The sequence below is a fragment of the Cheilinus undulatus genome, linkage group 8 (assembly GCF_018320785.1).
Source record: "Cheilinus undulatus linkage group 8, ASM1832078v1, whole genome shotgun sequence".
Taxonomy (NCBI): domain Eukaryota; kingdom Metazoa; phylum Chordata; class Actinopteri; order Labriformes; family Labridae; genus Cheilinus; species Cheilinus undulatus.
Window position 1 is genome coordinate 28,050,047 of NC_054872.1, and position 13,687 is coordinate 28,063,733.

At 39.7% G+C, this 13,687-nt stretch overlaps 2 protein-coding genes across 4 annotated transcripts; one reads left to right on the forward strand and one right to left on the reverse strand.

The window, feature by feature from the left end:
- Positions 1-2,375: 2,375 nt before the first annotated feature.
- On the forward strand, positions 2,376-5,427 carry rbm12ba (RNA binding motif protein 12Ba). 2 transcript variants are annotated; one of them, XM_041793634.1, is made up of 3 exons: positions 2,376-2,542; positions 2,975-3,237; positions 3,444-5,427. In XM_041793634.1, the coding sequence occupies exon 3, from the start codon at positions 3,465-3,467 to the stop codon at positions 5,160-5,162; it is 1,698 nt and encodes a 565-aa protein (XP_041649568.1). In that variant the 5' UTR covers positions 2,376-2,542; positions 2,975-3,237; positions 3,444-3,464; the 3' UTR covers positions 5,163-5,427. The 2 variants fall into 2 exon arrangements, with proteins under 2 accessions (XP_041649568.1, XP_041649569.1); XM_041793635.1 differs by lacking the exon at positions 2,975-3,237.
- Positions 5,428-5,553: 126 nt separating this feature from the next.
- si:ch211-197h24.6 lies at positions 5,554-13,279 on the reverse strand. 2 transcript variants are annotated; one of them, XM_041793636.1, is made up of 12 exons: positions 13,168-13,279; positions 12,849-12,924; positions 11,717-11,747; positions 10,620-10,697; positions 10,397-10,536; positions 10,188-10,313; positions 8,262-8,307; positions 8,104-8,178; positions 6,480-6,841; positions 6,274-6,378; positions 6,053-6,149; positions 5,554-5,870 (listed from the first exon to the last, which is right to left on the reverse strand). In XM_041793636.1, the coding sequence occupies exons 2-12, from the start codon at positions 12,906-12,908 to the stop codon at positions 5,827-5,829; spliced, it is 1,164 nt and encodes a 387-aa protein (XP_041649570.1). In that variant the 5' UTR covers positions 12,909-12,924; positions 13,168-13,279; the 3' UTR covers positions 5,554-5,826. The 2 variants fall into 2 exon arrangements, with proteins under 2 accessions (XP_041649570.1, XP_041649571.1); XM_041793637.1 differs by lacking the exon at positions 11,717-11,747 and having other exon boundaries at positions 13,168-13,235.
- Positions 13,280-13,687: the final 408 nt, after the last annotated feature.

Consider the following 13,687-nt stretch of genomic DNA (forward strand, 5'->3'; position numbering starts at 1 on the left):
CCTGGGGCCCAGCCAAATTGGCGGCCAAATAGGTCAGCAAAATCATGTCTACCATAAAGTTAGCTATGGTGACCTAATTTGATTTTTAACCTGAATAATATCCACTTTGTTTCAAGAAACAAAGCAACTGTACAGTATAGTACAAAATAGTACACTCTAACCTTTTTCAAAATGAAACTCCTTCCTTGAAACAGAACTACCTCTTTACTGGTGATGTTAATAATGTGGATGGGCATATTGAACTGCACCATGAGGAAAGTAATGTCAGACTTCAAAGCTAAGCCATGATGTGCACCAATGTCAGGATGTCAGAAGGAAAAGCAGAAAAAAAAACTTTTAAGGAGAATAATTTCATAATTATGAAAAGAGGCAATTTAATAATGTGGGAAAAGTGGCAAAAAATATTAAAACTGGCAAAAAAATAGTGGCAAACATGTACAAAGTGGCAAAAATTGAGAAAGGGGCAACAACAGCTTAAAAGTGGTAAAACTTTGAATGTAAATTAAAAAACAATGGCAAAAATGTAAAAAGTGGCAAAACAGCTGCAAAGGGGTGTATAATAGGGCAACAAACAGCAAAATGGGTTAAAAGTGGTGAAAAAAAATAGCAACAATTAGCAGAAACTGTGTTGAAAAGGGGTTAAAGAGTTGCACAATCTCAACCTTCAACTGCCCCACCCGGCATGTGCAGAGGGGAGTGTTGTGTAAAATATCAACAAATGTGACCTTTGTTGCTTTTAAATAGCTGCAATTTTGTAGGGAAAGGATTTGTTTTTCAACAAACAAACAATTCTACTGAAAAGCTTGTTGTTGAAAGGCTGTTTTTTTTTTTTTTTTTAAATAAGAACTGTATTAAAATAACATACTGTGCATACAAACAAAGGAATGTGACATTTTTTAAAATTATTTTTCTAACATCTTTTTATTGGGGTTTTGTGTTTTCAAAACAATACAGAAAATGATATACAAATGTATAATTATAAACATTCTGTCATTCTGGAGAACAAAACAAAACTATTATCATAAAGAAAAATTAATTAATTAAAATAAAATAGAATAAAATGAAACTGAGCATCATGTTACATCATTTCTTTCAGTCATTCTCTCCTTCATGGGTTTGTCTTGTTAAAATAATCAATAAAAGGTTGCCATATAGAGTAAAATATGTGTTCCTTATCTCTTAATGAGTATTTTATTTTTTCTAACTGTAAGTATTGCATTACATCATTTAATAAAGCAGCATGGGTTGGGGGTTTTCTCTGTTTTCAATTTAACAAGATCAGTCGTCTTGCTAACAGTGTCACATACCGAGTCATGTTGTTTTGGTTACTTGAGAGCTGTACAGTAGTAGGTATCACTCCAAACAGGGCTAGCACTGGATCAGGCGAGATCTGTTTATGTGAAACATCAGATAGAGTTTGAAATATTTCATTCCAATAATTAATTATTCGTGGGCAACCCCAGAACATATGTGCCAGAGAGGCTGGGCCTTGTCCACACCTGTCACTGGATGGACTCACTGAAGAAAACATCTTGGAGAGTTTCAATTTGGACAGGTGCAGTCTGTGTAGTATTTTAAATTGCCTTATGTAGCTGTATGTCTTATGCATACAGATAAGGAGTATACATTGTCCTGGGCCTTTGTCCATTGGTTGTCCGAGATTTCCACTCCTAGATCCTCCTGCCAGGCTTCTCTTAGATGGTCCAGTGTGGCTGTACAGTCTATTTGAAATAGAGTGTCATGTATTTTGGATATAGATCCTTTTTTTCAATGGGTCGGACTGGAGTAGTGTTTCAATGATGGATTCAGGGGATTGACGGGGAAATGATGGAAATGTTCTCTTAACAAAGCGAATGTGACATATTTTTGAACAGTATTAAGTAGTTAAAAAAAACACAAACAAAGAACATGTACAGAATGCACTGACACGCACACAAAAACAGGGAGAGTACAAGAGTCCAGAGGACATTGTACTAGTTGAAGACATTACACAAATTGCAAATATTTATCATTTTAACTGCATTTTTGTTTAGAGAATATATTGTGCAAATGTGTCTATACATCTGTACAATATAAATGTTATACAATATTTAATTATAATTTAATCTTGTTCATTTAAAACACTGAATAGAGGTTATAACTTGGCACAAAAAAAAAAAAAAAAGAAAAAGAAAATCAGATTGATGAAAAAAAAGCATCATCATCTTTCATTTTATAGTCAAGAAAGCCAAAAATAATGTTCTCAGAATACAGATTGGATTACGAATTTGTCTTTGGGATTACAGGGGAGCTTTTTATATCTTGTAAAAACTGATGAGAGTCACAGGGTGCATTTCACAGAAAGACCTACAATATTTTCCCTTTCATCTTAACAAGAAAGGGCTGCTTTTCTTCTTTGCTTTTGCCTAGACATGTTCCGTTGTGTGAGTCATAGGGGATTTCAACAGGAAATGTAATGCTGGAGCTGTTCACTTCCTCGTTATACAGAAGGTGGTATGTTTTCATTATCTGTGGGTCTTTCGAGGGCACCGGAAATTAGAAAGTAAGTAAGCTACCACACTTTAGACTGGACGATTACTGTCATTGCTTATGCAATGAGGTGACTATGGTTATAAAGACATTTCGTGTTGCTACTTTATGATTGATCTCATTAACCATCAACCTCTTTAAGCTGTAGGTAAAAATTAGGTCAGCTTTAGACACACTGGTGAAATCCGTCCTCTTACGCCGACAGTCCAATCACCTCTCGAGTTTTAATTAGACCTTTGTATTCAGTGTTTTGTTTGTTGTCATTTTTTAAGAAAAAACAAGTTCTGTTATTGTACGGATATACGACAGCATGTTGACTTTTTAGTCACATCATTGGTGCCTTTTATGTCAGAAATGGTAGACAGCTTAGTACGTTCGGGATTTTGTTACAAAGCAGGGCACTACAGGGAAAGTAAATGTTAAAGTGTTTACGTTTTAAAATCAGGTAGCAAGCGGTAGCATACCATGTGGGGTGCAGTCCTAACTCCGGTCCAGTAGTTGTCGCTAATGCGTCGCACCTTTGAGCGCGGATGGGCGTGAGAGGGGGAAAACGCCTACCTCCAGACCTCCAGACAGACAGAGGTGGATCGGGGAGCAACGGGGGACAACGTTCAATAGTAGCTTCCCACTGTAAATGTGAGGCAGGATAAGGACTTCGCTCTCAAACACATATCCCTTTGTATTCATCAATGCATCGCGGTTGTGAACGTGAGTATTTTTGTTGTGTGTTTCAGGGAGAGACAAAACTTTTTTTTTTCCATTTCCCGCGGTTAGTTTCCTTTCACAGCTTGTGCATGACGCACGTGTTTTTTGCTGTCTCATTAGCCTGCAACAACCCCCTCGCATCGGACTGGCGTATGGTCTTTTTATGCATGTGTGGATTTGTCATTTTTGTCTGTTTTCTCTATTTTCAGAAACCTGACACGTTTTGAAAAATGCCCATTATCATCCGGTTGCAAGGCCTTGATGTGAAGGCAGGCATTGAGGATATTCGCTCATTCTTTGAATGCCTTCACATCCCAGATGGGGGAGTCTACATTCTTGGAGGAAGTCTAAGAGAGGCATTTATTGCATTTAACTCTGAACGAGATGCCCAGCTTGCTATGCGGCAAACAGGGACGTTCCTTAAAGGGTCTAAGGTGACTCTACATATAAGCAGCATGGGAGAGTTGGAGCGCAACCTCAAATCATTGTTAAGGAGGAAGAAGCCCTCCCCCACGTTGCTCACAGCCAAGAGAAAAAGGCCCTCAAGGTGTTCAAATCCACATTTGAATGGAAGGGTTAGTAGCCCTAAAACTGCAGATCTACCACCTACGAGGCCACTAGATCCCAGAAAACAGCCCCTTAATCCTGATTGTACTACAACCCTGCAGGCTGCAAGTACACCCTCACTTGATTCAGGCACTGCATTTCTACTTGGAATATGTACTGTTCTTCAAGGCCTCCAGTCATCCCATGTGGACAAAAATGAGACAGTGCCACATGTTGATTTTCCAATGACTGACAACATTGTGTCCAGTGATGTGAAGACGCATGAGCAAAATCTGGAATCAGGCTATGTAAGGCTCTTTGGACTGCCATCCTCAACCACAAAAGATGACATCTGCCAGTTTTTCACAGGGTTGACTGTACAGGAAGTTATTGTGAATGTGAAGCTGGGAATTAACAATGGCTGCCTGGTGAAGTTTGCAACCATGCAACATGCAAGTGATGCACTTCTCTTCAATCAGTATCAGCGGGGCAATGTCACTGTGGAGGTTCGTGGAGCAACAGAGAAGATGTGGACCAGTGCCCTGCAAGAATGTGAAAATTCTCTGGACAATGGAGCAAGAGTGGGACATAAGCGTTACCCTTTTAGGGAAACTCCTAACCAAAGAAGAAAATCTCCTTCAGAACAGTGGATTAAGAGCGGACCCATCAAACCACTTTCATCTAAAGCTGCCAAAAAAGTAAGACTTGATAACCTACCCCCCAGGTCACCTAAAATAGAGTATGTTGTGAAGGTCAGCAACCTACCCCCAACAATAACCAAGACTGAAATTAAGGAGTTATTTACATGCACGACCATTCCACACAAACATGTCCAACATTATCTTGATCCGGATGGCAACAGAACAGACACAGCTTTTATTATTTTTAAAAATACTGCAGATTATGACTATGCAATGAATCTCAATGGTTGCCATGTGGGATCCTCTGCCATTGAGGTGACATCAGTCACAAAGTCAATGATGAAGGAAATGATGGCTAAAACCAGTCATAGCAATCAGAAGGAGGACACAAACAGTAAAACAAATCGACGAGGGAAATCAGATCCATTGGAAGTACCGGAGGAAGAACCAAACAGGACCCCAGACCCAGCAGCAAAGACGTGCCTGTTTGTCAGAAACATGCCAGCAGATGTACAGGAAGGTCAAATCAAAAGCCTCTTCTGCAAATATAAACTGGCAAAGGAAAATATCTTCCTGCTGCGTGACAAGGACGGCAATGGCATTGGTGAGGCTGTGGTTCAGTTCAAGTCGTCTAAGCATGCAGCTCTTGCTCAGAGACTACACAGGCAGGACTTCCTGGGGTCCACATTACTAATCACACCCATAAATGTAAAGCAGATGAAGGACATCTTGGGACAATGAATGTCTCTGACGAGGAATCTCAACAGGACTGATCAAGTGCATACCCCACAACCAAGGACTGATTGTCTTTATTTTGCCATAAAGTTCATTCTTAACTGTTACACTCAATTGTGTAAACCTATCGCATTGGTTCTTGTGACGGTTTTTCATGGTTAATGTTCACAATTCCTGAACATTCCTCCAGTGAGCATCTTGTACAATTAAAATATATTTGAACTGTTTATTGGCCTATGAATAAACTCCAGTTTTTCAAAGAGAGGAGGCTCTACATGAGACTCTGAAATGCTTGAATAGTATCAATCAGGAATTGTTTTCCTGCAGAAATATGACCAAAGACATGGAACAGCAATTATATAGCAAAAAAAAAAAAAGTAAAGAAATGTCAAAACAGTTTATTTTCTCTAATACTTTTAATAACGGAAGTAGGAGATGGTAACTTGCAGCGGGCAACTACTTACCAGTTAAAGATGCAGAAACATGCACAAGCATTTTTGTAAAATGTTCCAAATTTAAGATTCTCAGAGAGGTCAAAAACAATACTACACAACAAAAAATAGCCTAAAAGCAAAAAAAAAAAAAAAGGATAAAGTTTTCAACTCTGATTTTTCTAGTTTGATGCAAGCATGCATGGGACAAATGGATTAAGGTTTAAGGTGTGACATCTTCATTTGTAAAACCTGGATGGACCATCAGAGAACCTGTTAGGACCTGTGGAAAGAAATCATACACAGTAAACAAAATGTCACCTCAAAGAAAGATGCTTAATTTCTGACTTCTTGAGACAGATGTGTTTACTTGATGACTGCCTGTTGAAGTATAAAACATAATCAAATGTTTGAGTCATGGCTGCAACAACTGGAAAAGATAAAACGAAATGCATGCTTACGAACCTGAGAGGCCGCTGGAGTATCTGTCACTGCTTTGCAGCCGTGAGGGTGTAGAAGAAAAATTGGTTGAGCTCATTGAAAAGCTACTCAGGCTGGAGCCCTAAACCAGAAATGAAAAAGGAGGAAAATCAGGGAAAAGCATATACACATGTTGCTCAAGACAATTTAAAATTAAAGATTCAACATTTGGAACAATCTTTCTGTAGTAAAACCAAACACAGTACCGATGACACGCTTCTCAGTCTGTACTCCATCAGCACATCTGTTAGTTTCTGTGTCACCTTCAGCACCAGCTGTGCGTCATTCTCATTCTCTATCCGGAAAGAGTCCTAATGAAACATGAGGTGGAAGAGTGTCAAAGTCATTTTACAAGACCCTAAAGAACAGTTATGCTAAGTTGGGGATGGATCTCTAGAGAAGGTAGACATACCAGGTAGTGCAGAAGTTTATTGGGTAGGTTGCTGCTTTCTGGAGCTGCTCCCATCAGGCTTGGCCTCTCCAGTGGTTTGTCTGCTGGTCTGTCCATTAAGCCACCCCCCACTTGGCTGCCCCGGTACTCATCAGGATACGTTCTTCCTGGGGTCTCCAGTAGTCCACCTCTCCTATAACCATCTCCCCCACCCCCTGGTCCATAACCATCTCCAGCTGGGCGTGGACCAAGACCATCTGAGAAAGGTCTTCGATTCATACCAGGGTCGTGGAAATCTTTTCCTGCTGAATACCCTCCAAAGCTGGGATCCCCATATTCTCCCACTGGATAGTCTGGAGGACCCTGAGGAGGAAACCTGGGACCTGGGAAAGGGAACGTTCATTGAGTTAAAAAGCACTGACACTAGTTAAATACAGTGATTACATACATGTACACTATAAAGATTACACTGCAGTATCAGAAGTGTACGGAAGCTGATTAGGGCCAGTTTCAAAGGAGAAAATAATTTTTGACAAGTCGAGATCAAAGTCGAAATGACGAGAATAAAGTTGAAATTTTGAGAACAAAAGTCGAAACTTTTTATTACTAACAGCAGATCATAGACGCTGTGTGTTTATGTGGCAAAGAGTTGTTAAATCCATTAATGAGGTATAATTTCCACATATCCATTGATATGAGGCATAAGGCATACTGTAGAGACAGTCACAATTCTCTGTTATTGTCTTAAATACTCGTACATTAACAGAAGACAGAACAGCTCTCGTCTTCCTCTCTGATCACCTGTAGAGATGCACAAGTGACAGGCTCAACCTCGGTAATGGGAGAGCGAAGAGAGATTGATCACTCGTTTATTGATCAGTGTTTGTTGTGGTGGGATAGACAACATCAATATAAACAACTTTACTGACATATCTGAAGGGAAGTGTGGAGGTGCTACATGAAAGCAGAAATAAAAACATGGGGATTTTTATTTCTAAATTCCATACAAAATTTAATGTACATCATGTACATGGCGTTTTGCAGGTAATGTTTTCTTTATGTATCATACTCAATACTGTTAACTTAAGTTTCCAACTGACAACAAGTGACAAAGTGTTCCTTTTTTGCCAATTTTAACATTTTGTCATTAGCAGCAACTTGTCTATGATCAATAAACGAGCGATCAATCTCCCTTTGCCCTCCCATTATGTAACAAGGTTGTCACCTGTGCGTCTCTACAGGTGATCAGACGGAGAAGAAGAGGAAGAGAGACACGAGTGCTGCTGTGCTCCTGTTAATGTATGAGTATTTAAGACAATGACAGAGAATAACTGTCTCTACAAAATGCGCCTCATATCAATGAATATGTGAAATTATACCTCATTATTGGATGTAACAACACAGAGATTCTCTCTCTGCAACATGAACACAGCGTCTATGATCCGCTGTTAGCAATAAAACGTTTCAACTTTTTTCTCATCATTACGACTTTTTGTCATTTCGACTTTAATCTCGAAATTGTATTTTCGACTTTATTCTCGAAATTTTGACTTTATTCTCGTTATTTTGACTTTAATCTCGACTTGTCCAAAATTATTTTCTCTATCAAAAATGGCCCTAATACGCTTCAGTAGAAATGTCTCACCAAATGGTGGTGGTCCCTTAGGTCCCATTGGTCCCATCATGGGTGCTAGTGGAGGAACTTTAGGAGCTGCAGAACCTGAGAGTGATGAGATATTTAAAACTTTGCTAACCAACCAACTGGAAATACATATTCTTTAACTAATTCACAGGATAACTTACGAAGTCCTTTGAATGCAATTACTTCACAGGGCTCCTTCAGAATCACCTTAAAGACAGAAGAAGGGCAAATTGATGAGAATGTAAATAAAGCATTTCAATGTAAGTGTTACAACTTGTTGATATGCAAGGGCAATTATTTAGTGTTTAGTTGAAAAAGTAGAAAAAGGCTGATATACACTGCCTGCCCCCCCCCCCAAAAAAAAGTCGCTGCCTGGATTTAACTAAGCAAATATGCCTTCTATTGGATAATTACTGCATGGGCGATTATTTTTCAGCTGGCGACAAGTTATTTAACCCCAGCTGATGCAATGAGTAACTTCTCATTTCTTAAACAACCATGTCCAAAGACACATCCTGTGGTGGTGGAAAAGATGTTAGTCTGTTTAAGAAGGGTCAAATCATTGGCATGCAAAAAAGGCTTCAGTTTGCTAGAGAGCATAAAGATTGGACTCTGGAGGAATGGAAGAAGGTCATGTGGTCTGATGAGTCCAGATTTACCCTGTTCCAGAGTGATGGGCGCATCAGGGTAAGAAGAGAGGCAGGTGAAGTGATGCACCCATCATGCCTAGTGCCTACTGTACAAGCCTGTGGGGGCAGTGCTATGATCTGGGGTTGCTGCAGTTGGTCAGGTCTAAGTTCAGCAACATTATGTGCCCAAAGAATGAGGTCAGCTGACTACCTGAATATACTGAATGACCAGATTATTCCATCAATGGATTTTTTCTTCCTTAATGGCATGGGCATATTCCAAGATGACAATGCCAGGATTCATCGGGCACAAATTGTGAAAGAGTGGTTCAGGAAGCATTAGACATCATTTTCACACATGGATTGACCACCACAGAGTCCAGACCTTAACCCCATTGAGAATCTTTGGGATGTGCTGGAGAAGGCTTTGGGCAGTGTTCAGACTCTCCCATCATCAATACAAGATCTTGGTGAAAAATTAATGCAACACTGGATGGAAATAAATCTTATGACATTGCAGAAGCTTGTCGAAACAATGCCACAGCGAATGCGTGCTGTAATCAAAGCTTAAGGCGGTCCAACAAAATATTAATGTGTGACCTTTTTTTGGTGGCAACTTTTTTTTGGCCAGGCAGTGTTTAACGGCCTTTACAATAGCTTATGAACTGATACAAACTTTGAAGGGCACTGAAATAAAAAAAAAATGGAATCAAGAACCGGCTCCCAATTGGTTCAATCCATTGACATCATTTCAATTTAATCTTAAGGCCTCCCTTATTAATAACTTGCTTCCTTGAAAAACAAGGTCTGGCAGAGACAGATAAGTTTGGATTTTTTCCCTTCATAAATAAAACCATCATTTAGAAACTGCATTTTGTATTTACTTGGGTTGTCTTTGAGAGATATTAAAATTGGTTTGATGATCTGAAAGATTTAAGTGTGATAAATATGCAAAAAAAAAAAAAATAATAATAATAAAATAAAAAATCAGGAATCAGAAGGGGGCAAATACTTTTTCACGACACTGTGTAAAAATGATTATTTTCCTCTTATCAACTCTCCTACTAACTGAAATTAAAAACAGGAACAAATATTAGAGGCCTGCTAAATCCAAAATCGCTGACAGAACTGAATCAAGTTCAGTCCTAAACAGCACTGCTGCCTAAGGTCATGTCAATAATATGTGAATCAGTCTGTCAGTGCTCTAGAACCATACCAATTCTAAGTTTTATGCAATGCATGGAAAACTTTCAAAAGCCTTTAATCATTTTCCTGATGGATAGCTTTTAAATATTCAGGACAGATTTACACCCTCAGCCACAGTGACCAAAGCATACACATATAGAATCAAATGACACCCTGCTTACCTTTACACAAATGTGCACTTATGAACATTATAGGAAGAACACTTTAATATCTCAGTTTTTTTCCCCCCAAACTGAAGTATCAAAGACTCACCTTGAGTTGCCCCCTGCCTTCAGACTTCTCCACCTCAGTAGCAGCTTCTCTAATGGTTTTCCTTACAGCAGGGTCTTTGACAGCCTCCTCCTCTTCACAGGTAACCTTGTCAGGATGGACTTTTTTCTGTGCACAAAGAATATAATATCAAACAAATTACTTTGAACGATGCTAGGGGAATTTTAATGAGGTAAAAAGAAGATACTTACCAGGTATCTGAAACTGTGTTTCCAGCCTTTCACGTGGGCAACCATATCATGCTGCAAGCGGGAGACAGCACAGAGTTTGCACTGGTAGTGTGGTGGGACAGATTTACTGGGGCTTCGATACTCCCAGACATACTGAAGACCTGTAAACACAAACTGATCATTAGTTTTGTATTCCAACACAAGAGAGGAAGATGTGTGTGGGGAAAAATGTGCTGCTGCTCACCAATGATGTTCTCTGTGGCCGCCTTCAACACTTTGCTGAGACTGGGCATAGTCTGAATAGCTGTGCCTTTGGTGAACACTGAGAAAACAACAGTTGTCAGCCAAAAGCAGAAGTTTTACAATGGTACGCAGCTGATAAATGCGAGTAAAGGGTTCATGTGTAAAAAACTGGTTCATTGAGCCACTTTGTCAATTTCACTAAAGAAATCTATAATGTTAATGATCATGGTAAACTGAAGTTGAGAGGGAGAGCACCTTTATTGTCTGAGAGCCAATGTGTTATTTTTTTAATTAACTGAGCAACCATTAGAAACCCAAACTCCTCATGTGTGCTTTTGGAGACAGGGAGAAGACCGAGAACCACAGTTCTCTACCACAGCCCACAGTGGAGCCACAGGATACCAGCTCCAAGATGCATTGCTCCAAATTATGGCTGACCACAGAGGTATCACTTCTGTGTCACATAAATGAAGCAATCAGACTGTTAACAGTAACAAACTGTAACTTACTGGAACATTAAGTTCCTATTATGATTCAAAATACATTTGTGTGCTGCAAGATCAATGCAGATTAAGAAAGCATGTCCAAAACTTTTTCTCAAAAAGTGTAGTACAAACAAAAAAGAATGCTGTACTCAGCTGTGTTAAAAAATGTTTACAGGGAGAAAAAAAACACCACAGCACAATAGTGGACTATTACTTCACCAGCAAACATCACAAACCCTCAGTTGTGTGTCTTGCATTTTGGAGACCATGTGTAGGAGTCTCTTAGGACTTGTGGAGCTGACAATGCTTGTCTTCAATTTAGCAACATATTAGGAGAATGGGTTGTCATTCTGGAATTGTTCAGTCCAACCATTTTTTAAATATTGCAAAGTGGCTTTCTTAACATCAATACAAGTGCAACATGGTGGAAAATGTTTTGCAAGATTCTCTGTCGAGTGACAAGCACAGATCATGGCACCACAATCCCATCTCGGTGAGTGAGAGTCTCAAAGAATGGTGAATATGCCACCACCCCATGATATGAAGTAGAGAAGTCACAATCTCAAACTTCGACTCTCAGCACTTGAAGTGCCACCATGTATTAAGGACTTACCTATATCAGCAGAATGCTGCGGCTGCTTTCTCTGTCAATGGAGGGAATAAACCCACATGAAGGAGAGAGACACAGAGGCATTAGTGACAGGATGACACTTAGCACAGGACTGAACTCCTTGTTCATGTCCGCCACCCTATGTCTGCCATAGAGTCAATGATTTCCTTGTTTTTCATGACCCCTGCAACAAGCAGCGGTAGTCACAAGTGTGTAATTGGTGTCTTATCATGAAGCTTTGTTACCTATCTAAATTCTCATTACATGAGAATATTAAACTGAAACACGTTTTATAAGAATATATAACAGAAGGGATGCTGAAAGACAAGTTGCAATATACAAACACTGAGGTCCAAGCCTCAGCAATTTCTGAAGGAAAAAAGCAAGATGCAGAAAGTCCTTTCTTATTTACCACTTTATATGGTGACCTTTAATCTAGTGTGGTTTGTCTGGGGGCCCAGAATCTGAGTGTGATTGATACAAGCAGCATAAAGACATACGGTGAAAACTCAGAAACAATCACCCACTTCTCAAAGAGAGAAGAGAGGGGAGTGATGTCAGTTTCACTTAGAAAGACGTGAAAAATAAGGTAGTTCCTGCTTTATTTTAAAGCCTGGAGGTGGCTGTGAAATTCCCTTTGTTGAAAGGGTTTTATAGTCGAGTCCAGACGCAGAAGACAGAAACAAGCAGCCAAGCACAAGAAAGATTCAAACGGGCTCAGAGAAGGCTCAAATGTCAGATTAATGAAACCGCCTTTAATCTTCTGAATATTTTTGTGGCAAAGTGACAGCACTCAGAGGTAAAAACTGAGTATCTGCCCATATCAGAGAACGACAACGCAATCCGAGAAAATTCCTCCAAATCCCAGAAGTGGAAACAGCCCACGGCTTTGGGGTCCACACCACTGAGTTTGGTCTTAAAAATCAGAGTACAAACACAAACAAAACCAGAGCACAAAGGCGGACACCAAGTCCAACTGCACAGGACTGCTGTCGCCTGGCTCTCCACGAGAGCCAGTGCACAAGAAAATGATGGTAAAGATAGAAAAGGGAGATAATCCCTCTAACTGGGATGTTAAAAATGGTTCATAAGTTGTTAATCGTGTTTGGCAGCACAGTGATATTATGATACTTACCTTGTTATTTCGCCTTTGAATGTTCTGCGGCCCATTGTTGACTGGACCCTGAGCCTCCATTGTCTCGCCTTCAAGACTGTGGGGAAAGAGAAAATAGTACTTAAAAATGTGTTCCCCTTAAAAAAGAGAGCTAAGATTAATGTTAACTGATGGTAAGTCGTTTGACTGCGGCCGTTCTTTGTCTCAGGCCTAGCGAGCATCAAATCACATTTAACATTCTTTTTTACAATATTACACGAACTGTGAACTATTTCTAGACGGGCACGATCAGCAAATATGTACGCCATGACTAATAAGGTATAAAAATACAGTCAACTACCGTATTCAATGTATTTCAATTCAAAGTGCGGGTTCCTCCGAGCCCTGGCCAAGGGAAGACGGCAGACTAGCTTAAATGCTAAAACACAACGCCGATATGCGAGAGAGCCGCGGAAAACGCGTCAGCGAGCAAGGTGAGCTGTGCGTTTGCCAGTTTAAAAAAACATTACAATTTGCCATGATTAACGGGTTGTTCACAAGCCAAATTAAACACTCTCCGCAGAACAACCTAAAAAAATTCCCATTTACCCGAGAATAGGTGGGTGTTAGACATAAAGAAAATTAAAGTATTTCGGCAATTTTGCGGACAACTCTATAGTGCGTTCGTTTTTTACCCCAGGGTGTGCCGTGAATTTCTGCAACGCCAGAATTGTTGAATGTTTCAAATCAAATCACCATTAATTCGGGAATGAATAAATCAAAACATTAAATTAAAACACATTTTTCTGTTATTCATTTGATTAATCATTAAGGGCGTGTAAAGGATTGTATTAGTCCTTGAAAATGATACTGCGGCGTCA

What these genes read in the sequence shown, in the direction of transcription:
- si:ch211-197h24.6 (XM_041793636.1), bottom strand. Translation starts at nt 12,908, where the DNA reads ATGGAGGCTCAGGGTCCAGTCAACAATGGGCCGCAGAACATTCAAAGG. An exon ending in TAAGGGACCACCACCATTTG is followed by an intron (nt 6,842 to 8,103) that starts GTGAGACATTTC and finishes TCCCTTTCCCAG; the next exon opens with GTCCCAGGTTTCCTCCTCAG. An exon ending in GACTGAGAAGCGTGTCATCG is followed by an intron (nt 6,150 to 6,273) that starts GTACTGTGTTTG and finishes TTTCTGGTTTAG; the next exon opens with GGCTCCAGCCTGAGTAGCTT.
- rbm12ba (XM_041793634.1), top strand. Translation starts at nt 3,465, where the DNA reads ATGCCCATTATCATCCGGTTGCAAGGCCTTGATGTGAAGGCAGGCATT.